Below are 27,116 nucleotides of genomic sequence, written 5' to 3'. Positions count from 1 at the left end.
GTCACTATCGTTTACAAAACACAGCTCCATTAGAAGTGACTTACTTAATCTGATGGATGTTGTGCCAGCATTAACACATGCTGATATACTGACAGCAGCTGAAGCCTTGGTACAAGACTAAGTCAGATAATGGGAGACTCATTCTTAATGAATCTATTCAAACAGACTCTTGACAGCACAAGCAGATCTGTGAAAGGCCTTTATATACAAACAACACAAAGGGAATTCAGGACTTCTGTGACACAATCCCGACTCTTACATGTTCTTCTGGGTGTTAACAACTACATGTCTTAACATGTTATAAAACCAAGACCATTTTATGCCATTTTGTCTGGAAGTATAAACTGTTAGAAGAGTTTGACTCAGTAAATGTGTGGAGGGGATGCTGTTCTCTAGCACCAAGTTACTACAGTAACTTAACCAATTAAGTGCACTTAACCACAAGGCAAAATTCACATTTTTGTCTGAATCTGTAAAGTGTAGCATGACACCAACTTTTTTTACATGTGCATCTTTCAGATATTCCTTGAGGCTATTTGGGAAATCCCAGTCCTTGCTCTATCTTTAAAMTCTTTATTTGCAGTAGGAAAGTTAAGTATTTTCACTGGTAGCTGTTTGAATAAAGATTTAAAAAATCCAGTAGAGTTCTTTATTTTAAGATTGCAGAAAAACCCACAAATATTAGAAAGTCAGAAAAGTGGTGACCACTTAGTATTGCAGGCTTGCTTAGAAACAGATACATATTTCAGATATAAATACACTACATTTTAAAAGTGTAGTGGAAGAGATAAATAACCAACAGGTCCAAGCAAACAGGTAGCCTGATATGTTTGGAAATACTACTCCACTTAATGTAATGGCCCATCTGTCATGGTTGAGCACTGCCATGGTTCCTAATTTAAATATTTATGGTTTTGAACCAACTTTTTCATAATTATGAGTAAAATTAAGCACACTGAAAGCATGTCTAGTCAAAGGCAGACCACACCAGTAGAAAAAAACACTGCAGCTGCAGGAAAACTCCAGGAGATGGAGACAATCTGAAAACTCTGCAGATCTGCAGGCTTTGCAGTACCTTGTGACCAGCTTGCTGATCTTATAGGTAAGAGATAAACATGGTACCAAAACCTCATCTAAATTACTTCTACTCTGAGAAAACATGAGGAATGTAGACAGCTTTTCCTGTAGAAAATTAACTTCAGAATGTTCCAAACAGCATAAAAATATTTAAATGTGCATATATACATACCACCAAAGAGTGCAGTACTGTCTCCTGCTTTTACCATAAACTTCCAGCAAGCAAAGCAAACTCAAGTATTGCAGAGCTAAAGGGGGCATCCTCTTGTCCTGTCACAGGCAAGGAAAGTTGCCATTTCACTGCACTGGTACTGACATTAGTGGAACCTCTCACACACACTAGCCTGTACTTCTGTGCCTTTGAATTCACAGACACAATTCTAAATACTTAATTGCACCTGTAAATCAGATCCTACAGATGTCTAAGGGCCATAAACTTTGCTGGCAAAGCCACTGACTGAATCTCTGGCTCTAAAGCTAAGGTAAACCTTTTCTGTTTCTCATAAGTTAAATCAAGTGGAAAATGTACATAATGCAAATGCTTACTYGCCCATGTCAGTGTAGACCACACCAAATAATGAAATTTTTACACTGAGGTGGCAAAAAAATGGCAGTCCTCAGTTTTTTTGCTACTTGCTCTCTTTAACCATTGTGGTAATGTGCAAGTATTTACTGCCTAAGTTACAAATTCGATAACCAGAAGTTGTGACATCTCTTCAGAAGATCAACACACCACTGCCCTGAAAACATGGTAGCTTTGGTGGCCTGGGCTTCTCAGGAAGATTTCTTAGCAAAGCTCAGGAGGAGCTACCGTGGCCCACAACAGAGTGGCAAAGACACAATAAGAAACTGATTCCCCTCACAGGAGGACTTCAGATACACCCAACAGCAGTTCAAAAACCTAATTTGTGCTTTGTAGGCTACTATTCATCCCTAGATTTGTGACTTTTTTTCCTCTTTTCCCATAATCATGCAGCTCTGGTTATGAAGCATTGTTACACTGTCTGAATAATAAAAGGCAATAACAAAAATAGCAAACCAGGAAAAAAAATATTTCCCTCATCCTCACACTTCAAAAGGATCCCTGCCAATGTAACATAATAACACCAGATTTCCTCACTTGCTTCCTGGTCATATAGTCCATATTTATACAAACTAGTGCAAATGAGTATATGTCATTCTGGAAGCTCTGGCAAATTTGGATCTCATGGACAATCCCGAGGCAGGATGCCTGCAGACAGAAGGGTGCTGGACACTGCCACTGCTGCAAGGAACCCAGGCTATGAGCGAGTGTACTGCACTGTGCTGTATTTGGTGACCCTGGAAGACTTGCTCAGTGTGGCACTGGCAGGAGGTGGCCCYTCYAACTTGGAGCCCGTCAGGTTAAGCRGGGAGTCTGTGATTACTGCATGCTCTTGCCTTCCTGAGCTGGCACCTGTCACCTGTTCAGCTCTGCTCTGCAGCCCTGAGGCTGTCACCATCCCTTCTTTCAGCACCGTGCTGCGTTCCTCTGTCAAAGCGGGGAAGCCGAGGGAGCCCTGCTCTGCAGCGGGCACCAGCACCCTCTCTCGCTCCCTCACCACGACGTACTGGGAGTCAGAAAGATCCTGAACTGTCAGGGCTCCTGGCCCTGCACCTGCCGACTTCACCAAACTCTCTGTAACCACCACGTTACTTCCRTGAGGCAAATCAGGGATTTTCACCATACCCTGGATGCTCGATGCAGGTGCCAGCACTCTCTCTGTCACCACTACATTCTCCTTAAACTGGGGRCCTAAAAAGACGGCGGGCGAGCGGGCAGGAGCCCCCACAGAGTAGGATGTTTCCGTCATGGTGACATTGGTCTCTGTGTGGCCTGTGGGAAGGTGCTGCACATTGTGCTGCCCAGAATGGGATGATGAAAAGGCTGTTTCTGTGACCACCTCCTTGGATAGGGTGCTTTCTCCTGTGCCACTGCCTGCGTGCACTGCTGGGATGGACTGGAAATGACTGCCTGAGGCAAAGGCTTGTTCAGAGCTGGAAGCATTTTGCTGATCTAAGAACTGTGACTTTGCTTCACTAAACCCAAAACCTGATTCATTCTTGGAGCCACCATCTTTCATGTTGATCTGTCTGCCTATACATATTTCTGCTAGAGTCTTAAATTTGTCTCCTAAATCATCAAGAAAATGGTCATCAAGATCCCCCTCAATAAAACTGCAGCAGCCAACGGATCCATGAGGGGAGCCTGATTCTCCCTGGGAATAAACCAGGAGACAGTCTTTYGCAGCTTGCTCTTCATCTTCATCCGCAAAAGAGACAGCTTTCTGCAGATAGAAAACAAAAGCAAACAMAAGTTCATTAATTACAGCTCTAGACTTAAAAATTTTGAAAAATCAGAAATGCTTGGTCAAAAAGGTTGAAATAAAAAAAATAACTGAAGACACAGAAATTGCCAACCAAGCAAGGACTGTACCTAACATAGCATTTTGTTTTTCTGAAATTATTTTGAACTTCACAGTACACTTGCCTGAGAAGAAAAATCTGAGATTAAATTTAAAACCTTGGATACCATCAGAACCTGCTGTTGTTCCCTCCAGTAAATGTGCCATTTGTGATACTGCTCCATATTAACGAATAAATTGTTTTAGCTTTAGTTCAGTGAATGAACTTCACCTCTATCTTGGTTTTTGTGGAAGAATGCCAAGACCATTTCTGAGAGTGTCCTAACATTTACACAAACATTTAATGAGCTGCCTGTTATCCCCTCCCATGGCCCCTTTCACTAGCGCAGCCTACAGGATCACACCCAGGATACCCAACAGGAAACAAATCAAAAAGTTAAATGGATCAGTAAAGTATGGGTGCATAGTCCATCATGTAAATTCTTAGGCTCTATGCAGGCCACCTGGCAACGAGGAAGGCTCACAAGTTCTGACTACAGTGCCYACAGTGTCAGCTCAAGCTGAAAACAGTGTCTGCCATGGAGCTGCTGCGGTGCTGGCACAAATATCCGTGTATGTGTTTGCATCAGCTCCAGTTCCAAAAGTGAAGACAGCCAAATCCTCYGGGCCTGCTGAATCAGCTTCACCTAATATGGCTCCTGACTTGTGTTCAGAACCATCTTTCTGCCACATTTGAAGTTCTGGACTGTGAATTAGCTCAGGCATCTATGTAATGTGGTATACATCCAGACCCAAATTGACTCTGCATGTTTATCTGCATTTGATCCTGGAAGTAGGCACATGAATGACCCAAGATTCTGCCACAAAAACCAGCATCTGAAATAATTTGGTTTGGTTACTTGTCTGTTTCCCCACCCCTATAATCAGATATTTTAGCTTCCCAGAACCTGTATGGACTACTGAGTATCATCTCCCTCCTGCAGGACTCCATCAGGCAGCTATATGCTTTAATTATGTCACAAAGAGAGGAAGAAAAGCAGATTGCTACTGCTGCATCTGTTCACCCAGAGCACCAGAGGCAAAGGCACTTGGAGACATACAAGTACCTAAAGTTCAAATCCTTCCCTGGCCTGAGGTGGTGATTCAAATCTGCACAGCTACTCCCCTGTAAAACCCCATCAGCTGCCAGCTGTAGGGTGTGAAGACATTTTGTTTCCACAGGTGGTGGAGCATGGAAATCAAACTTTCACTACAAGGAGCTCACCAGCCAAAGGACTAACGATGTGCATAACACAAAGAAGGAACGGTTACAACAAATAGGAAAAACCTACAGGCCAACGGTTAGATCAGTAAAAATTAAAAAAAGGGATTGCAACATATGCCTCATACTCCTTTGATGAATGGCCCTTTACCCAGGCTGCCGGGCAAACAGATAAGTCAGCACGACTSACTTTGTCAGCTACTTTGAAACTACAGCCCCACCCACTGGCGTATGACATCTTCGGCTTATCTTTCAAAAACCTGCTCCTTGTAGCTRTGACTCATGATGAGTCACGGGCACCTCCCTAGAGACTGGTTTAATGTGTTTTAACTCCCTGAGATTTAGATCACAGAGTCTTTCTCAGGGCTTTTTTCTGGGCAAGGCACTCCTTGGCCATTGCTGAATATTCTGTATCCCACCCCCAAGTACCTTCCTTGAGAGAGAAGATCTAGTTGTGTGACACCTYGCAAGCGCTCAGGGCTACAAGACTGAGCACTGTCACACTCCAAGTCCCACATGTGTGGCTAATMAAAAAATCATTAATGCCCCCAACTCCACATGCACAGTATCAGGACTGTTTGTACATACACATATCTACTCATCTCTTTGTCGTAACATGAACGAAATTTCACAATGCTAAGTGTAAACTTCAAAATACTGTTATTTTTGGGTCATATGCTTACATCATTGAAGTAGTCTCTTAAGAATTCTTCATTCATGGCTCCTGCCGCTCCCACAGCAACTCCTCCTCCAGACATGACTGTCTTGCCATCTACACTTGTCATGCCTTCAGCCGCYCCAGCTGCCATGGCTCCATAGTCTGCACCAGAAAGAAGACGCCTTTGCTCTTCCCATCTTTCCCTGGTGATGGTGCTACGATGCTCTCCTACATGAGAGGCAGAGCTGCCTGCTCCTATCACAGCTTCTTCTCCACTCATTCCTCCTGCTGCTGCTCCTGTTGCTGCTCCTCTCAAGTTCCCGAGTGCAGTGGGTGTAACGAAGCTTAGCACTGGCTACATAAAGAAGACAAATTAAGATGTGACATGAAAGSTTTGCTGTCTAGCATGTGGAACTCACCAAACAAGCAGTGGGGCTGGGTGGGAACGGGGAGGGTGCTGTCTTACGACTTGTTTGAATTTGCACTCATACGTGTTGCTGCAAAGAGCAAAAGGCCTCCTAAAACAGGGTGTAGCTTCCACAAATGTATTGCCAAGAAGGTTCATGGAAATGTTTCCATAGACCATGTTTTCTTGAAACTCAGAAGATTAAAAATTAAAAAAAAAAAAAACCAAAAAAAAAATCCCACCAAAAAAAAAACTTGCAAAACTCCATGGAGCTCAGCTGTTCCAAGAAAAACTCTGCCCAGTTTTCCTCAGAGATGAAGTGGGGAAATGCGCACTGCCTGCCACCTCTGAGATGCTGCCTGGCCCTTTCTTTTTTCTACCTGTTTGGCTTCCCTGTTAATTATCCTTTAACAAGACTTTGGTGYGAGCATTTGCCCTAAATCAAAGTATTTTACCTTCAGTTTCTATTATTGTGCAAAAACATGTCAGTGTCATGCCCTTAGTTTGAAAACCTTGTTTTGTAGTATAACAATAAAGGGTGAACTTCACTTGGCATTTACTGTTCCCTCTGCAGAYTTGTACCTTTTTATGCCTTTTTCTTTTTTATTAAGGAATTTCCYCTGTTTAAAAAAGAAAATACACAGGGAAGTAATTTAAAACAGTCTGAAACTTTAAACCAATGAAGGCAAGCTCAGCATTATAATCTATTATTTTGGTGGTTTATCATACTCCCAAAGGGGTGCAGAGCATTCCAGGCTTGCAACAGCAAATGCTTCACTCTCTATTGGTTCAATACTTTCCCCACAGTCCTATCTTCTGCTCAGATATGATCAACATTTGCTTGATTGCTTTCCCTATACTTTGGGATTTAAGTGCTATGGTGACTGTTTCTACAGCTGCTGGTGGAAGTCGTCTCCCACACATCCTTTGCTGACCTTCACAGGGTTAATTTTAATCAATGTTACATGTTGTTAAAATCTGTTGTAGAGCTTTGAAATATCCACCTGTAGTGTGGAAGAGGCACCAAGTGCCAAACTGAACACTGGGACAGAAATCAAAGAGAAGGGCTATTAGGGATACATGCCTTCTCCTCAGGAGCTGCTCCTTCGCTGTTCCACTTACGCAGCATCGCTTCACTGTGGTCTGGTATTTCAGCAAATGTCTTTGCTCCACCAAATCCCTTTGCTCCCAAGCCACCAGGACACAGCAGCAGTAACAGTGGAACAACTAGAGGGAAACAGAAGGTTGCCAATTAACTATTATTAGGACCTAAGCCATACTAACAGCCATTCTAAGTTTGTTCAGCTCCTATACCCAAATATATTTTAAATGAGCTACTGATCAGTATGAGGGCTACAAGGACTGAAGACTGGCTCCCAAATGTTCAAGGCATTTCCTGAAGCATATTCCAGGCCAGTTTCCTAGAGAGCAAACTGACAATCAACATGTCAGGGCCTGAATTCTGCAGATGACCACACATGTACGTAGCTGTAACACCAAAGATTTCACATACCAAATACAAGCCCCAGCTATCACTGTACAACCTCAGCATTTCTAACTCCTCCTCTTCTTTTACTACTAGATAACAACATGGCATCACGTAAATTCCACCTCACCACTCCACTGATGTGCCTAGAGCATTGCCTGTGGGACTTCTGCAGTTTCAGAAGCAGAAAATACTATTCCTGTAGCATGAACTTTGTTTTATCACAGTTAGATTGCTGCCAGCACAAGCAATAAACTATTGCGAGTTTAAATGCAGCACCGCTACACTTGGCCATACCATAACTACAAATATTCTTCTCTTATTTCTCTTCTRTTTTATCTCACCAAAGAACAATGTCACATGCTGCTCTGAGCAAGGCAGTGAATCTGCAGTGACCGAGAAGAGAGTGGAGAATGTGCTGTGGTTTTAGTAGGAAGAGTTAGGGTTCACCTGGGGACATCTGGGAATACCAAAAGCATTCCTCACTGCTTCCCCACCTGTTATTTACAGCACCATAAACAACTATTAAAAGTTGTTCATATTAATTTTAAGATGCATGGCTTGAAATCTTTTGAGGGTGAAATGCTGATATTACCAAAATTAGTTGGGGATCTCCTAGGACTTCACACAAGACTGAGAGTTCATGCAGAATGAATCAAGATGATAAAACCTGGGAACTGGACTGTTTCTTTCGAGATGCTTTGCAGGCCACATTTACAGTGCTTAGGAGATAATAGGAAACAATTACTTACGCAGCAAAAGTAAAAATGCCAAGATGATTAGTGCAACCGCTGCTGGTCCCAGACCCACCGACTTTGCGCCAACAAACTTCTCCTGGCACACGCCCTCATCTGCACACTCACAAACAGTCAACTGCAGAGACTGAGGCACAGCACAGCTGACCCCTTGGAAATCCTTTATTAGCATGGGAACTTCAGTTCTGCCCGGCTTCAGGTTTTGTGGTATCAGCTGTATACTGGTGTCTGAGGTGGAAGTGGAGGGAGGTTAAAGTGAAATAAAAAGACAAGAAGTGATCAGAGAGAAAACTGACTCTTGTAAACTAAGTAAAATACAACTGTTACAGTCTCCAAAAAAAMCCCCTCCATTTAAGTCCAGCTAATGCAATGGAATTAAGTTTAATCAGCCGCTTCTACAGTATATGTGCTTTTATTTTCATCAAGTAATTCRTGCTGGTAAGTGAGCAGCCATGTTCACTCGGAGCCTCAGATAATTGTCAAGTTTCACACCACCAGAGACCTAGCACGGAAGACAGCCCAATCACCTGCATGGCATCAACCACTTCATCTGCATAGATAAAAGATGAACTCACAAAAAACAAGCCTCAGTCTTTAGATTATTGTAGGCCACACACAGAGATCAGGAGCCAACAAAACACCTGCTCCTGTGGCTATGTCGTGTCAAGGACTAACTAGGCAGAAGATCACTGAATCACAGAATGGGTCAGGTTGGGAGGGACCACAATGGGGTATCTGGCCTAACCTCTGTGCTCAAGCAGGATCATCCTACAGTGCATGGCATAGGATTGCATCCAGACAGTTGTTGAGTATCTCCAGTGAGGGAGACTCCACAATCTTTCTGGACAATCTGTTCCAATGCATAGTCTCTTGCACAATAAAGAAGTTCCTCTTTTTATTCAGGTGGAGCTCCCTGAGCATCGGTTTCTGCCCATTGCCTCTTGTCCTATTGATTGGAACCACCAAGAAGAGCCTGGCTCCATCCTCTTGGCACCCTCCCTTCAGAYATTTACAGACACTGATAAGGTCTTCTCTCAGTCATCTCTTCTGGAGGCTGAACAGGCCCAGCTCCCTCAGCCTGTCCTCATCASAGAGATTTTCCAGTCCTTTAACCATCTTGCCCTTCACTGGAGGTTTTAGGAGCTCCATGTCTCGTACCAAGGAGCCACAACTGGACACAGCACTCCGGATGTGGGCTCATTAGAGGGGCAGGATCGCTCGGACCAGCTGGCAATGCTCTTCCTAATGCACCCCAGGAAACCATTGATCTTTTTGGCCACCAGGACACATCGCTGGCTCATGGACAGCTTGTCATCTATGCCCAGATAATGCATCACTGCATGTTTTGCTTGAGAAGGTGGAGATAGCTTGATCCCAGCATAACTCATGAAATCCTGGTCACCATACATACGGAATCAAGCCAGGCAAAGATGGTCCAGCTGAGGGACCACCAGAGACACTGACACCCCAGAGAACTGACTGGGCTTTTATAACCTTCAGAGAGAAGGAAGCAGAATRCAAACGRTGGTCTTAATGCCTGATTCCATACMTAGGTGGGGTGTTTTTTTTGTTGGTGTGACTCAGCCAAACTGTCAGTTTGATTGGAATTGATAAATTACAATTTTAGGACTTCAAAGAACTGAAAGCAATTAAAAATACATTTCCTTACCATTTCCAGATGCAATTATCCATTTTTCTGCTGTTCCTTCTGGCTCGTCAAGGACAGTAAAGCTGAAGGGGTAACTGTAGGGGTAACCATCCAARTCACTAGCTGTAACATCAACTAATTTTGCATCGGAACACACAGTCTGCACAGGGTTCACAATAACCGGGCAGTTATCATTCTCATCTTGAACTTGAATGACGACTGTGCCAGTGATCGTTTTCTTAGGGGAATCTAAGATTTTCAARTATGAAAAATTAAATTGTTTTGTGCACATTTCACCTTAAATTTCATCTTAATGTAAAAAAAATAGTATTTTCCAAAACACAAACATTGGAGAAGTAAGTTGAAAGAGCTCTCTCCAGAGCTTATGAGAGCAGTGTTTTATTCCCAATGTTAATAAATATATGGACTAAGTTCTTCTGAAGACAAGCTGTGTTATTACTTTAACTTGAAAAAAAAAAAATCCTGTATGGTTACACAGTAACATGCAGATTATAAATGAAGAATTCTATTTAGATACACAAGAAGGTCAGGGAGTCTTTCTTACTTAGAACTGAAGAAAACTTAGGACTATGAAGTCTGATTATTGGCATATTGAAATATTGCAATTCCCACCTTGACAATAGATTTTTCTTATCAGACTTAATTTTGAAAACTTTTATAAAAAGTTCACCTCCATCAGTCAAAGAGGAGAAACAGACACCTTGGGAAGACATTCCAGGGTAATGAGTTGCCCSTGTCTCTCCTCTGAACACCGAGACTGCAGCTGGTGCCTAACTTTAAAGATAGGTAAAACCAACTACCCTTGTAGATAGGCAAACAAACCAATCAGTGTGAAAACAAAACCCTCTAACTTACCTGTAGTTACACCCAACATGGTGATAATGTAGGTACCATTAACTACGTAAGGTGATTCGTAATCAAGATTTTTAGCAAGTCGGATTTCACCTGTGACTGAGTCTACAGTGACCCAGTTTGCTGCATCTCTTCCTTTCATGTATCTGATGAAGAACACACAAAGATGGACAGATTTATGATGAGGAAAACAACCATCAGTGGAAAAAAGCAGCTTCACAGTATATTCACTCATCATTTAAAGCAGAAATCAAATCCCTAAGTCTGAGGTCTGATGCTCCTGCCACTGCAACTGGCTACAACAATAAACCTACCCTGAAYACTGAGAGCTGCTTTTCTCTCTAAATCAAAGATTTTGGTATRGCTGCATCATAGAAAGTACAGTCAGGGAGTGAGMSYRGAACAGGAGAGGGAGCTGCRCTGCTGGTCAYYGTCCTTTGCCACTCCATCCATGTTYCCAGCAAAAGCTGAGCATTAGCCATCCAGGAAAGACTGTATTACAGGCATGGGGGAAAAGGGTCCACCCCTGGGTGTGCAATTCTGCTGTGCACTATTTGTAAAGGTRGTTCAATAACATTGTAGCTAAAGAGCTATGATTCAAAACACAAGACGTGATTCAAAACCCAAGCACACACCTGCAGACATAACTGTGTTACACCCTTTCTGACTGACTGAAAAATGTTTCTGCATATTTCTTCCTAATTTTACTAGAGACAATGAAATCAGATGGGTAAATCTACTCTCAGAAGTACACAGGTATGACAAACACATCATCCAAACACAGACTTCAGCCCAAACACTCACATCTCACCATATACAAAAAAAGGAGGATTTTCATACCACCTGTTTTCTGCATAATAGAGTATTGAAGATGATGATAACGATGTTGTTTAAGGTGTGAATTATCCTTAGTGGAAAAGTATTATCTTTGAAATTATTTCAGTTCAACATCCAAATTTTTACAATAAATGTACTGCTGACATACTCAGTTATAATGGTTATAAAAAAATTCTTACGTAATGCGCTCTGCTATTTTTCCTGTGTCTTCATCATAAGCTTGATACTGTCCAATAACCTGTTTTATCTGCAGTTTCTCACTTGCTTCAATAATTTTTGTGCCACCAGGGAACACTGGGCCTTCCCGCACATTAATCACCTTAATTTTGATTGGAATTGTTTCTGCCTTRTAACTGGGTTTAATCGACTTGTGGAACTCTGCTTTGTTTGTAACAACAACACCCAAGTTTAGGCTTTGCATTTTTTCATAATCCAGCTCCTAGAGCAATAAAGAAAATAATAAAGAAAACTTAGAAATTGTCAGAATCTAATATCTAGACAACTGATATACATTTAGTACATCATTTAGTTAAATAAGAGTGTAGTCTCCTTATTTAAGTAGTAAGGATGTAAGCATTTAAGTAACATTCAAGCAATTAGGATGTTACAGTGTGAGGAAGGTTGTTAACATGTTACTCTCACTCATTTTTAATGGCTAACAGCATAGGTATGTCTCTATATTATCGAATTAAAATAATTTCAGGTGTGTGCAAGGAGTCCTACCCATATATTCTGCCTGTGCTTTCAGTGAATCCGTGATCAGTTACTTGGCTCTTCCAAATGTATGTTTTGGGTTTTTTTAAACCAAATCATTCACTTAATAATGCTCAAATTATTTTTTTTAATAATTAGCGGTTTTCGGATAATTAAACCAGAGCAGAGAAAAACCCGCTACCTAGGGCACTATACATCTCCACTTCTTGTGGACTCAAGAAAAGTGAAAATTATAAAATAGATATTTCCAATTTTGGAAAATATTTTCATCATCATTTCAACTTACGACAATTCATAAAATAATCTGTAGCCCATGGCTCATGGAACAGATGCTGCCTGCAATATTATCAGTGGCCAGGGGAAATAAAGAAATTTATACTGAGATCATCAAGGACAGCAAAAATGTGCAAGTTTACAGCATGTTAGCACTTTTGCCCAAAGGACAAGGGAAGTCTGGGGACTTCTGCCTAACTAGATATATTTGAGATCACACAGAAGGCAAACAGAAAACCTTGATAAAAATACTATTTTTCATGGAATTACTGAATATATTAAAATATGGCAAAGGAGGAGTATCCACATATTTTACATATTGACTGAATAAACACAATTTGTCAACATAGAAGGATAAATTATTCTAATATTTAAAGAAGGATTTCCAAAAATTTGTACTAACCTTCACAACAGTCAAAATTCCTTCATTTGTTTGTTTATCAGTTACAATTTGGAAAAAACCRTCTTCGTTTCCAGAAACAAATGTAAAGTTTGCGAGCCAGTTATCAGAAAACTCTTCATCTTTGTCAAATACTTTTATTCGCATAATTTCCACATTTGCTCTGTTTTCTTCAATGCTTCCCTCAAACTGCAATTTAAAAAAAATCCAGTCTTTAAAAGAGACTGTCATGGTTTTACATCATTTCACCGGTGCAAGGAATCTTGCACAATATTATGGGATGCTGGCAGGTATAGGAACATGCCAAATATTATGATAAATGTACTTACTGTGCGGCTTTCAACAACAGGCAGATTGTCATTGACATCCAAAATCTTGATTTCTAAAGAACATGTTGCAGCATTSCCACCTGCTTCACCACCACGGTCCTTTGCTTCCACCACCAAAGAATAGCTACTTTGTGTCTGTCATGGTAAGAAAAAGGTGTTTAATCCAGGCTAAAAATTCTTCCTTTACTATATTACCTTTATTATGTTTTGGTAACATCTCTTATGATCAATTACAACTCCTCTCTAGCTAGAAGTAAATCTCTCACACAAGTACCTTGACAGATTCTGCTGAAGTAGAACTGAGGTTATGAAAAGGATGTGTGGAAGGGACTTTCACATCTTCCCTACAAAGAGTCAGACTCTACTTTCCTAGCAAAGGGAAAAAATTCAGTGGCCATGAACAGGCGTGTGATTAGGGACATTTGCATTTCTGGGCATGGCCAGAGGCAGAGCTAATATTGCCATCACCATCTGCTGGCCAGGGAAAACTCTGCAAGCACAGGTTGTGTCACTGGTAATAYGTGGCTTCCAATGCAGTTTCACAGCAGCACCTGTCCTAACTCTTTGCACCGCAATTTGCATAGAAGGCTACAAAAATCCAGGAGCAATCAGCAGCTTTCCAGATGGTGATCTGGGCTGACTTTGCCATACACTCTCCAGACCCTTTGTTTTGTGTAACTGCTGCCTGGCTGCACAGGACGGACAGAAAGCTACAGCCATTGGGCTGGTACTGTCCAGGGAGGTGATGGGGGGAATACAACCTTGATCCCATCACCTCCTCTCTCAATGCCTGAAAAGCATGCATCAGGCAGACCAGGCTTTAATCCCAAGGGAAGCTCAGAGGACCAGTTCACCACCCTTCAGGTGGGGCTGAGGGTGACAACAAGCATCAGAAAACCACTACCAACAAACATTAAAACTGAAGGGTTTTTTACCTCTCTGTCAAGGTTTATTTTTGCTACTCGAACCTCGCCAGTATTCTTATCCATGCTGAATGCAGCRCTAGGGCTTTGGGAAACAATCCTGAAAGCAATTTTGGAATTYAGGTTATTCGGTTCATCTGCATCTGTTGCATTTATCCTCATTACAATTGTACCTGAAATACAAACAAAATATGACACTTGTTTACACCACCATGCACTGGCAAAGATCTTTATTGCAATATCAAAGATAAGCGCATTTTGTTAGATACACTGCACAATTTTCTGATGCTCTTGCCTTTATTTATTTAATGCATGAAGTTAAAGTGCTCCTAAACCCAAAAGGTATATGTTAAAAGCATATGTTCTAGCCAAGATAGAGATTATATCCTCACATYTCTGACTCACAGAATTCAATGAACAAATTGACAAGTCAAATTCTCTCAATAATTCTGACAGAAAAAATGTAGATGCCACACAGAGCAGAATGTAAAATTTTTGAACAATGAGCTACATTTCCCTCATGTATTCGTCAAAAGAGAGCACTAATAATTCCTCCACATGAACATTATTAAAACCATTGATATGTATTGATGCCCTACAATAGCTTCACTCAAAACACACACTGGTACCTACGGTGAAATACCCTCACAACTAATAGCATGGGGTTTTATACTTTGGGAGAGGGAGTACCAAAGCATCCAGAGTCCAAGTTTTAACATTAGTTGGAATTCATACTAAGAGCCACTACRTATGTCTGCTATTGACTTGAAAGATTGGTGAGGTTACTCAATACCTCACCTAATTGGATGGGCAAGAATTTATTTCTTCAAATTATAGTGACGTTAAAATGGACACACTGCCAGGTATTTATTAGGTTGKTTTATTCCAGCTCCTCCTATCTTCCTGCAAATAATCTGTTGCTCTTATGTTTACTGACGTCAATAGGAAAATGGCCATTTATTCTTCAATGGTTATGGCACAGCAATATGTGCTAACAGTAAAGCAGTAAAGCACCTCTCCAGCCCACAGATAAAAGTAGGGMTTTAGATGAAGATGGCAGAGTCCCTCCCAAAGTCCCTCCCAAACAGGCTGTGACAGCTAGGCAGATTAGGACTTCTCTGTCCAGAAGGCAGATTGCATTTCCTGTGCAATTCCTGCGGAAGGACTCTGGTGCCTGCATTTGTGGAAGCTTGGACAACAAACCAAAGGTACCACAAGAGGCAATATCCTCTCTTGCCCCTTGGGGGATGCTCTCTCTTAATCACACAACACATCTTAGCTCTGAATAAAAACTTTAATTCATACATGGCTTATGCCAGCAAGAGAATGTACCCTTGTTATGCAGAAATACTGCCGCAAAGCGCACATTCACTTGTGCCCTTGCATGTCTTGGGAAAAGCCAAGTGAAAAACGAACATGAAGTTACCTGTTTCACTTAATTCTTCAATTGAACCAACAAAAATTTCATGTGAAAACACTGGAAAATTGTCATTTATGTCCACAACTTTAATTGGGAGGTCTATTGGTTCTTCCAGTTTTGCCCCATTCTTATCTAGTGCGTGGCCTCGGACCTGATAATACACAAAGAAATAGTAATCCAGTTAGTGACTCTAATATCTATAAATATATATGCAAAATGAAGTATCTCTGTATTATAATACATCAGATCATATATCTTATATTACCATTATATAATGTAATGTAACRTAACATAACATAATATGTATTATATTATATATTACAAAATCTAAACATTATAAAAGCATATAATATATGCTACTAATACAAGCAGGTATACACGCACAAGTATCCGAAAATATATATATATATTATATATTATTTCAAGCAAACACATTTAAAGACAATAAATTAAAAATTAACAGGAGGGGACCTCAAAAGAAGAAAAATAAATTTCAACTTACAAGCAAAATCGGAGTCTTTTCTCTGTCCACCCTTCCTGTTATGTTCAGGTCACCAGTCTTTCCATTGATAACAAATAATCCATAAGGGGGTTCTGTTACTCCTTGACCAGATATTGTGTAAGTCACTACTATCCCTGTATCTTCAAGGTCTGAATGTATCTAGAAGAAATGTAACAAATTAAATGGAACTCATTTAAAAAAAAAAAACACATTTGAAAGTGCAACAAAATATTTTTGCTATCTTGTAATGAACAAATAAAAATAAATATTTAACAATTCAATGCACTCCTTTGACTGGGGAGATGTTGAGATGAATGCAGGAAGGGCTGCATGTTCTGTTTCAGAATCTGGTGTGGGGAGATGAGAAACATCTGGAGCAGGGAGATGACCAAGGACATGAGGCCTAAGCTAGCAAACATGACCAGGGCTGGAGAAGRGATAGGGTGGAGGAAGAAAGGTCAGACCTGGAGATGAACACATGTAAGAGGCTGCAGAGACTAGAGATTACACCCTTTCTCTGCTGTCAGCAGACACTCAAAACATCTGGARAAGTGTGCATTGTGCCAGCATCACCATCAAGAGGCAGGCCAAGCACAGGGTGGCAGCTTGCTACCACCTGTAGTCACTTTAATGGCAGGAGTGTGAATTTAGGTTTCAACACTGGTGCTGAACCCAATGCATATTATTCTTTCACAAAGGAYAACCCCTTGGTTATTTTTAGCTATTTCCTAAAAGTTTAGGCATACATAATCATGCTGTATGTACACCCTTCTGACAAATCATCACTTTTTGATTTGGGGCCCACTTGCCAAGTTCAACTCTAGCTGAGTAGGGCTGGTGGTATGAAAAAACTCAAAGATATGACACTCCCAAAAGCTTTATGAAAAATGGGGCTATGAAAAAAAGAGAGACTGAGCTAAACCAGGCTTTAAAAGTAAAGGAAACAGAAGGAAATGTGTCAATCTTCAACTGGCATTTAAGAGCCCTTTAAAGTTAAAGAAATATTTATGTATGTGTTTAGGGCAGCCGCACCCCTATTTTACATTTTCATCTCTATTTTTATGTATATTGCATATTTAACTCTTTTCTGGGCTTACTCTGGCAATTGGATTCTTATAGGAATTGTCCTCCTCCTCCCGTATGAAGGCTGGAGGGACTGTCCATTCTCGCTTCTGTCTGACTAGRCTGTTGGGATGAGCCAACATGCCACTCCTGTCATTTCGATTGTAAACCTGTGAAAAGACAAGATGGAATGTCAGCACTACATTTAGTCATTTCAGATAAATGCTTTATTGCTGCTGTAGCTAAGACTTCTGAATAACTTTTGCTCTTTCAATAGCTAGTAACTCCAAAATCATGGAGCAGCATCAGCCTTCTGAGTCACAATCTAAGAGCTACACAGCCCTCAGGCTGGTTAAAGAGGAAAACGACACTGGCCTTTTCATCAGGACAGAATTAGCTAAGACAGGCTTTAAATATATGAACAAGTTCCCATGACCAGTGGTTGGTGAAAATACACCTGCTCTGGAAGATTTAAATGCTTGTCATCAGTTGTGGGAAGAAGTTTGGCWCTAAGGCTGTTCTGAACCACCTTTTCTGCCTTACCACCGTGTTTATCTTTCATCAGTGTTGCTTTCCATATTCAGCTTTCTCTCTGAAAGAGAATAGATGGAAGGGCAGGCTTCTACTCAACCCACCCAATGTCTCTGCTATCCTTGCTCAACTGCTCCTCATTTCCACTCTGCATGACACCCCTCATCCTTCCATCTACCTCATCTCTACTGTCTTTGCTGACTTCCAGATTTGCCTTAGTCTTTACTGTCTCTGTTGACTCTCAGATTAATATATTCAATAAAATAGGGGCTGTTTTCACTTACCGAGTTCAAAAAAGCAATCTACAAATTTAATGTGTTAGGGGAAGTTTCTAAAAGTTCAATGCCACTCACTGTGATGGAATCTAGTTACTTGTTTTTCAGCCTTCATTTCTTTATTCATTATCAGCTTTCACATTTCAGAAAATGGTAAAATTCAGGACATTTATCAAATGAAATAAGGCATGGCTTTGATACTTTTCTCAGACAACCCTTATTCAGGCACTGATAAAAAAAAGGTTTTCCATTGCATCCTACCTTCACATGGAGCCCATTTCCATAATTCAAACAGACCTGCAATGGAAATTATGATAATCATTATTAATTCTATGTCACTTCAGCAGTACTAAAACTTAACTAATGTGACCTCCTTCATAAAAGCAGCAAAGCCATAAGGAAGAAGGCTATTCACACATATAAATTAATGTTTATTATTTATTATTTACCCATAATTGCTTCTGAAAATTCAACCATAACCATTGACATTGAAAACATACACTCTAACGATATAACTATTAAGCTTGGCACCTTTTTTCCAGCAGGAAACAGATTATAAACAATTTATATATTTTTTTTCTACTAAATTCCAGCTTGATAGTATTTTTTAAATAACCATTTTTTTTTAGTGTTGAATAATGCTTCACTATTCCAAAATGATGAAACGAGTGTTGGTTGCTGGCAGCACTTTGGCGAAACTCCCTCTTTTGGGAAAACTTTGGATATGTACTTGTGGTGAATTACCAATCATAGCAGAGAATAAAATGGGATAAATAGAGTTTAAAGGAAAGGACTAACCCAAACATCTGATGAAGTGTACATGACAGAAGCAGCTCTCTCACTCAGCACCATGTTGGGAGGATAAATGGCATCACTTATTAAAGCAAAGCAGAGGTGCTTGCTCTGACAAAACCTTACAGACCAGTGCTCAGTATCGGGACTGCCCACCTCTTCAAGAACCAGAATAAGCCAGGAAAGCTACACACTCCTTGGAATGACTCAGTTAGGTGACAAATCCTGACTGGAAGGAGCCAAATTAATCAGAGACCCCATGTTCAYGTCCATTCTCCAAGCACCAAAGACCCTGCAAGTAACACCCCTCAAATTGAAAAAAGTGTCGGTATTGGGAAACAGCAACATTAAAAGGCAGGTCATGACAACATGGGAAACCTACAGATCAAGCTTTTGGGCTTTATTCATGTAGTTCTGAATACTGTTATCATTCTGAAAGCTATTAGTATTTATATTTCACAACTTAAATGATTAGTTTTTTAGGCATTCCACTGCCTAAGGCAAAGCAGGCTCAGAAAAGGTGGTTTTCTACTCAAATAAGTCAGTCTCTGACTGGTTTCTAGTCTGTTGACTGGGCTCTTTCTATTCTTCCCTCTGACTCAGMCTTGATTATTGAATTGATGACAGCTTCTTTAAAAAAAAAAGATGTTATCTCTTCCCCACACAATCCAGCAGACTGTGTTGAGCAATACAGCATATTTCTGTTTCAGCTTGTTCAACAAAACTGTTTTTCAAATGGTATTTCCCCAATGTATATATTCTGAAGACAAAAATTATCAAGCAGTATGTTTCCTAATGGATATGCATTGTGAAAAGTACAGGATCTTACACCAAGCTGTTTTCATGGATGTTCTTAGTCTTATTTGATTTTATTAATTGTATGGATTTTCAAAATTTATTTTTATGACTAATGAGATTATATCAGCAACAGTGACATTATAATTTTGCTTTGTAGCCAAGGTTTTCCAACAGAAGCTGCAGATCTTTCAGAGGGTGAATAATTGTCAAGACATTATCAGAAACATCCTTGGTTGTTCTAACTGGTAAATTGGAGGAGAGAGTGTTTGTGTTTCAATACTKAATGGAGACAAGAAGCACATGGAGAGAAGTTTCCTTGTATTGGAAACTGGAGAACCCAGTATAAACAAAAGTGGCTGAAGATCAAGAATAAGCAGCTCTTCCACTGAGATAGTATCAAAAATGCATAAAAAATTCCATTAGTCATTATAAACAGAAAATCTTTTATTAAGATAAGTAGAAGTAAAAACCAATTTGTTTGCATAGTAGCAAATGTACCTCAAAACATTATAGGTTAATACTAAGATAGTAAAAAATACTTTTGCTCTTTTATTATTTAATCTACAGACCACAAGTAGTCTCATAGGGGACCTAGAAGATAGCTTACAAAAATGTTTAAGAATGAGAGTTTTATTTACAAGATGCATAAATACATGGGAAACAAATACATAAAGGGATCCTGCATTTGGATTGAAATTTTTTAATGTTCCAAATATTTTAAATAAGGGAAAAAGCACTTTTCAGTGACATTTTCTTCAAGGACAAGTGTAATGTCAGAATTTAATGTTTGTTGAACATGTGACTTTCCCCCCTTTTTTTAATATCTTAAAACTGCCTTCTGTTAAATGGCTTAAAACAGGAAAACTCTGTCATTTGTTGTGGATCATATCCTTGGATCAAAAATCAGACATCTACTGATCATACCTGTTGATGACAGAGCTGAGAAAACATTGTCAGAATAAAACTGGATGGTTACCAAAAAAAAAAAAAAAGGTTTCAGGCCTTAAGTAATGAAATTGGAATGAAATACTACAGGAAAGCAGCAGGAATAGGCAAGAGGACATGGGAAAGAAGGGAGTGACTGCCATGTAACTGAGTCCAAAGATGTTCTTGCCCAAATCTCTGTTCTTGTGTAGTCAGGAAGTGATTAAAGGACAGATTTTCAACACAAAGCTCATATTGAAGCTGTAAAGTTATAAAGACTGAGTAACCAAGAAGGTATGTAACTGCATCTACTACACCATGAAACAGTAATGTCTAGAACTTGGTCTTCTCCATATGCTGCGTGCTAGGATATTTGAAGCTTGCACTTCTTGTGAGTCAGTTTGGTGTTGAGGACAACCTTGGAGAAGCAAGGGGGAACCATCCAAGGTCATYTACTAGAACATTTTCTGGCCCTTGGGAAAAGAAAACTACACTCAAGTACTTCCTGACAATGGCTTATCCTGTTCTTAAAAATCAGGGATGGAGGTCCCTCAACCTCATTAACCTAAGGTGCTGTCCAGATATTCTTACAGATGAAAAATCTTTGCTAATTTCTATAGTTATTATCATTAAACCAATTTTTAACTAATTAAAAAAAATTTAAAATTATCCTAATTTTAACTCCTTGCAAGTTGCCCATATTGCTGCTTGCATGAGATTCAGAGTAATACCTAAATGTCATACCTAAATGAAAACGAAGTGCCGAAACTATCATCATACTCAGCAGAAATACATCCAGAGGTTAGAGCACAGTACAATTTGCCCCCAAACCAGGCTATATCTATTTCTCTCTGACCTCTACTGTTTTTAAGTATGTTCAGTTTGTAGACACAATACAGGAGGATTTGTGGAGCAAAKAATTCGATGCAGAGAACCCAACACTACACAACCCATTTTTGATGATTTTCCTTCAGACTAGAATTAGCTTGGTGCCACAGACCAAAGCCCTACAAGCAGATGGATCTCACAATGTGGTTTCACTCAGGAGGGACATGATTCACACACTCTTGCCATTAGCTTCAAAAGTACAATTTGATCCAACCAAACAGGTGTACTSAGCATTCACTGTATCTCCATTTATGAGAGATAACAGAAAATTTAACACCTATCTGATAACAGAAAATTAAATACCTATACTGAGATGTCTTAACCTCAAACCCAACCTCGTCCTTTGTGACACTGACAATGCTCTCATGTATGTTGCAATTCCCTTTTCTTCACTATTCTCCTTTCTTCCACCCTTCATTTATCTGCAAACTTGTCAGACATCTTACTCACTGTCTTTGCTCACATACCAGTTCTTTAATTTCCCTTAAAAAAAATAATACAATTTTGTGGGTTTAGATTGTTTTTTTGTTTAGTTTTTTTTTTTTTAGCTGTTCTGTAGTGTCTCCTGAAGAGACATAATAACATACCACTTCAATTCAATAGGATGGATAAAATACTAGATCTTATATATTTCCCAGCTGCTTTCAGACCTGACCACAGCTGGGTTTCCCCTCTGTTTTGGAACAATGTTAAACTGTTGAATCAATCCACAAATAGTTGTAAATACTTTTACCATGTTTCAGCATGTTACTGACAACAGAAGCTAGGTCGCTTTGAATTAGCTCACCTTTGCTCTTTATGAAACCAAACATAAATTTGTGGTGGTTTTTATTTAACTTGTTTCTATGACTTCTGATAATTAACTGCTACTGGCTCCAACATYACAGTAGTGATCTAAAACATTCAGGCCTGAATTTCATCATACYCTGGCTAAGTCTGATGTCCCAAACATCAACGAAGTACTGTCTGAGGAAGACGCTCAGAGAAAAAGTAAATTTAGCTACTCCCATAGTAAGATTCATACATCTCTGTCAGCTATTCTTTCACTCCAATGCAGGAAGTGTTCTAAGACTTCCTCTCTTGAATACATGATGTCCACCCCCCATTCAGAAATAACCAAGAAACCTCCCAGTGTAATAATCCTCGAGAGCCGTGCCCGGCAGGCCCATGCCTCTGGGYGTGTGCTCTGGACATGAACCAAGTCAAGCCCAACCCTTTGGGTGCACTGCCATTCAGCAGAGCTGAACATTCCTGGAAAAGGATCAGAGGCAGGGGCCTGGGGAAATCTGCTGTGACCTCTGTGAGGTACCTGAGGGTGGTACAGGGATGCAGCCCTCAGGCAGGGACAGGGCACTGAGAGATACTTCCAGGAAAAACTGGGAGAGGAAGAGCCTATCATTCTCCACGTTTCTAAGGTAGAATCCGCCTTGAGAAGACACTACTTTTAGAGTATTGTTTTTAAGTAGCTTCTTAAGATTCACAAGAAATAAATGACCCTAATCCAATGCTCTCAAACAAGAAACATAACTTTTTGCCACATGAAGGTCCATATTAGGAAAAAAACCCCAACATTTCAAAACACAGCAGTGCCTCTCTTTCTTGTCTGATATCAGCTAATGAAGGCAGCTTTATCTGCTCTAATATTTGATCCAACAATGAGGCTTTTAGGCACCAAACTGAGTTAACTCTCAGTACATCACACCCTGCCTCAGCTGAGACTGAAGATTATAAGGATTGAGAAAAATAATGTTATTCAGGCAAAACTAACAGCATCCTAAGCCACTGCAAGTACACCAAAACAGAGGATGGTGTGGCTTCAGGCATTGCAGGGAGAATAGGTAAAAACTTTTGTACAAGTAGCACTCCATGCTTTCCATTGTTTTTTTTTGGACAAAATGAGGATGAAACTTTTTCCAACCAAACCTCAACTAGCAGCCTGCTGTAAAAAAACAGGTTTAACAGTTGCTGGCCATCTTGCGCTCAACCATATGTCAGTATCAAAGCTATCAGGCAACAGGTCTCCAGATAACAAATCTGATTCTGCAGGATCCTGAGCTCAGGGAACAATGTCCTGACCTTTGGCACCTTCCATTCTATCCATGCAACATTACTGATCCCTGCTCAGCTGCATGGCAGCTCCYRGCACAGCCCAGGGCCTGGCCTCCACCCTCACCTTTGTCTGAGTGGCGGCAGCCCGACTTCCGCAGGCATTCTGCCAGCCTGGAAAGGTGAAAAGCAAAAGAAAATGCCGCCGTAAACCAGCTAGAAAGGGCTAGAAAACATCAGTCCRAATTCAACAAACCAAGCGTTTTGATCTCAGTCTGTTATGAGACAGTCGTTGCTTTTAGTTTGAGAAAGTATTTTATAGGATATAAGGTTGATGGCGGAAAAATAGTGAGGGCAGGGGAGTAGAAAACCTGAAGTGTTTTGGATTGTTAAGAATTTGGTGTAATTTTYCTAAGGCGACAAAGACTTCCAAGCTTTTAAATTCATTTGCCCTCCTAGCACTGTTCCCTCAAAAGGGAAATACACTTTACTAGTATAGAAAGTATGTCGAACATGAAGACGGCAATAACGTGAACTCCTCACTGCGTTCCTGTTCCTCCCGGCGCTGCACAGCCCYACCCATCCCAGATACCGTTCCTGCTGGGATTTCCTACCTCCACCTGCTTTCCGGCGATGGTTTCTATCTAATTCCCAAAGAAAGAAAGCAAACCCGCTCCCAGCCACACGCAGCCGGCTCTGGGAGTGCTGCCAAGCCCCGACGGGAGCACCTCTCCCCGGCGGCCGCACTCGGGACCCCCGCGGCTCCATCCCGCGCTCTCCCTTCCCGCACTTCACGCCCTGTCCGGGGCAAAGCAGCGCTCCGCTACCGGGGGATCCCCGGGGCAAAGCAGCGCTCCGGTACCGAGGGATCCCCGGAGCAAAGCAGTGCTCCGTTACCGAGGGAACCCCGCGGCAAAGCAGCGCCGAGCACTCACCAGCAGCGCCAGCAGCCGCGCCGCCGCCACGGGGCCCCGCGACATGACCGCCGCACCGGGACGGGACGGGACGGGACGGGCTCCGCTCCTCCGGCCGCCCACCACGGCAATGCCGGCGGCCCGTGAGGGGGGCACAAGTAGCCGCGGGTGGGTGGAGTGTGCCGGGCGGGATCCGTGCCGGGAGAGGGCAGGAGGTGYCCGGCCCCGAGCCCCGCCCGGCCCGGCCCGCCCTCGGGGTGACCGCCCCGCGGCGGCGAGTCCCGGCCGCGCCCCGCCCGCGGAGAACGCACAGGGCAGCCCTCGGAGCGCCGAGCCCCGGCTTCCCCAGGGCTCCTGAGTTTGAGGTTTGCTTCCCCCGCTTCCGCTGAGGAAGGCGAGCCGGAGCGTGCAGGAGAGGCGCAGAGGAGCTGCGATAACAAACTGATACATAAACGAGTAATGGATAGGGGGGAGCGCGGTCTCATGGGAAAATAAAACTGAGTGTTTTTAGTACAACCTTCCCCATAATCCTCATTTTTATACGCTYCGAGCTATATCCTTCCTACTCTTATCTGGCAGAGATCTTTCCTGGATACACCTGATTAATTGGTGCTTACGAAGGCATAACTGATTCTTCATGATGGCGAAATAATTCAAACGCGCTTTCCGTACATCCTTACTTCTTTGAGGCAGTTACCTGATTAATTTTTCCAGGATAACACTCAGTTGTGGTAAGTAACTTCCGAACCCGATGGTTGTGATACTATTTGTGCTCGSAGAGGGGAACCAGCCTTATGGGAATCTTTCAATCACATTATGTCCCTTTATTGCATGCTGTAACAACGCACAATACATAACTCAATGTCAGTTGCAATAATTATAATTTCCATGGCCATCATGGAGACTTAACCTCACAAGTTTTCCTGAAGTGAAATATATCTGCTTGCGTTGTTTTCTTAGAATATCCCAGTCTACAGAATTTGCTGATACTCCTGCATAAAAATAGTTTCTAAACTTAAAGAAAACAAAAGGCATAAACAAGCCAATATATGTGAAATGCACAGTATTAGAGGGTTTTGTAGGCTTGCTTTGTTCCGTCACTGAGTTATTGTGCTGGACCGATCACTGTAACCAAGCAGAGTTGTGTACTTTCACACAACAGTACACCCACCCTGAGGCCCTCTGAGGATCTTCTCCAGGGTCTCGAGGACCGGGRTGTATTTTGGCACAGGTTTAACAGACGATGTAGCTACTGCAGCTAATGGCAAAGAAGCACTGTGAAGTTTTCTTTTAGTTTTTCCTGTTTGAGATGAATGAGGCAGAGAACGTCTTGGAGAGCATTCATATTACAATCCTTTTAATTTGGTGATTTAGACGTAGGTTCTGCTTTCAGATGTATATTACATTTCCTAGACTAATGGTTAAGTGTTTMTTTACATCAAAAGGCTGTAAGAGAAGAACSGTGATTTGCAACTTTCTTCTTAATYTGCAGGTTGCTTTGTGGAATTCTGAGACARTTTTTGGTTGCTGATCCAGTGCACTGTAAATGAGGTTATAGTGTAGAYATACATATATAYACACACACAACTATTTGTCAATTTGAAATGCTGATATGATGGAGTAAAAAGCTAAATGAATTTATTTTGAAAAATCCTTAGCTTTGATTTSCCTTTGAAGTTGCATGTGTTTACAGGAGAAATGAATAGAATAAACTTTTCCCAGAGCTCMATAGCACAGGAGACAGAAGCTCTTCTGCAAATTGTCTTGCCAGAATTTAGATGCCTGTTCTTAGGTTGCTTGTAACTTAAGTGTGGGTCAGCTACAAGGCTCATGGCTTGGCCATCCTAAAATAGCCTCAGCTATCATTAAAAAGTTGGGGTTTTTGTTTTGTTTTGTTTTTTTGTTTTTTGATCCTTTGTATGAAAAAACTATGTTCTCCATATTTTACAAAAATAATTTGYCTGCTGTTATGAAAAGTATGTCAAACAGTATCCATTTGGTTTTAAAACAGCTAGTAAATGTGCCAGCAACCACTGAAGATGAATTTCTTTCTACCTTTCCTTTGCTTTACCTGGCAGCAGCTAAACACTCCTCCTCTCACAACCAGGCTGTGGTTCTGTCCCTACAATCAGTTTGTACCGGAGGATCCACTGAGCATTAGATCTTTGTTTTCCTGCTGGGGACAGCAGCAATTCAAGAGTTCACTGACACTGCAGAACAAAGAGAAAGTTAATCTTTGCTTTTCAGACCACAAAAGCAGCTGAGCCCCTCTCTGGTGCCTGGTGAGGAGAGGGGCTTTCCAAGGTGTGAGGCATGTGCCAGGTTGCTGTTGTGTCAAGGTGCAGACATCTGTCTAAATGCTCTTGATAAGCTTTTAACAGCAAATAAGTTCCATCTAAAACTACCTAACTTTTCTCAGGAGGGAGAGTGTGTGCTTTCAGGAATAGTATTTGTCAGCACAAATGCTCTAGCCAGGTACTACTGCACCCTTGGCATGATGGTTGGGTCTTGGTGACTCCCCCAAAACCTTGCCTTGCCCCCAGCTCTGCCTGCCACGCCCTATTCGTGCTGACTWAACTTCATTACAGCAGTGCCAGGAAACTTCTGGCTTCCCTGGGGTGGAGGACGAGGACATACTTGATCAGACCGAATCCCCCTCTTCTTACAAAAGCAAGGTTAACTTTACAGCAATTGTGGTTTCTTTTTTTTTTGTGTTTTTTTGTTTTGGTTTTTTTTTTGTTTGTTTTTTGTTTTTTGTTTTTTGTTTTTTGTTGTTTCTACAAAAATACAGTTTCTTCATTTAGACAAGTGACTCAACCAAAGGAGACAGGTGCAGTACCCAGTAAGTGGTGTTAAGGTGGAAAACCCAGTGTATATTCTTAATAATGAAATCTTGGAATTCATTTATATTTGCACGAAACTATTATACAAATATTTTGC

At 41.2% G+C, this 27,116-nt stretch overlaps 1 protein-coding gene across 1 annotated transcript; it reads right to left on the bottom strand.

Annotated features, from left to right (window-relative positions):
• Window positions 1-635: 635 nt before the first annotated feature.
• Window positions 636-26,056, bottom strand: DSG2 (desmoglein 2). Its single transcript, XM_057364987.1, has 15 exons — window positions 24,198-26,056; window positions 18,076-18,111; window positions 17,044-17,178; window positions 15,947-16,105; window positions 15,451-15,595; window positions 14,037-14,197; window positions 13,102-13,236; window positions 12,776-12,961; window positions 11,565-11,824; window positions 10,552-10,694; window positions 9,697-9,924; window positions 8,025-8,255; window positions 6,871-7,013; window positions 5,406-5,735; window positions 636-3,383 (listed from the first exon to the last, which is right to left on the bottom strand). Exons 1-15 carry the CDS (start codon window positions 24,624-24,626, stop codon window positions 2,358-2,360), a joined length of 3,747 nt encoding a protein of 1,248 aa, XP_057220970.1. The 5' UTR covers window positions 24,627-26,056; the 3' UTR covers window positions 636-2,357.
• Between the last annotated feature and the right edge of the window lie 1,060 nt (window positions 26,057-27,116).

Source organism: Malurus melanocephalus, unplaced genomic scaffold (genome assembly GCF_030028575.1).
Source record: "Malurus melanocephalus ecotype Western Australia unplaced genomic scaffold, MMel_1.1 scaffold_46, whole genome shotgun sequence".
Classification (NCBI taxonomy): Eukaryota; Metazoa; Chordata; class Aves; order Passeriformes; family Maluridae; genus Malurus; species Malurus melanocephalus.
Note: the sequence above shows the minus strand (reverse complement) of the source record. Positions and strands in the feature narration are given on the sequence as shown.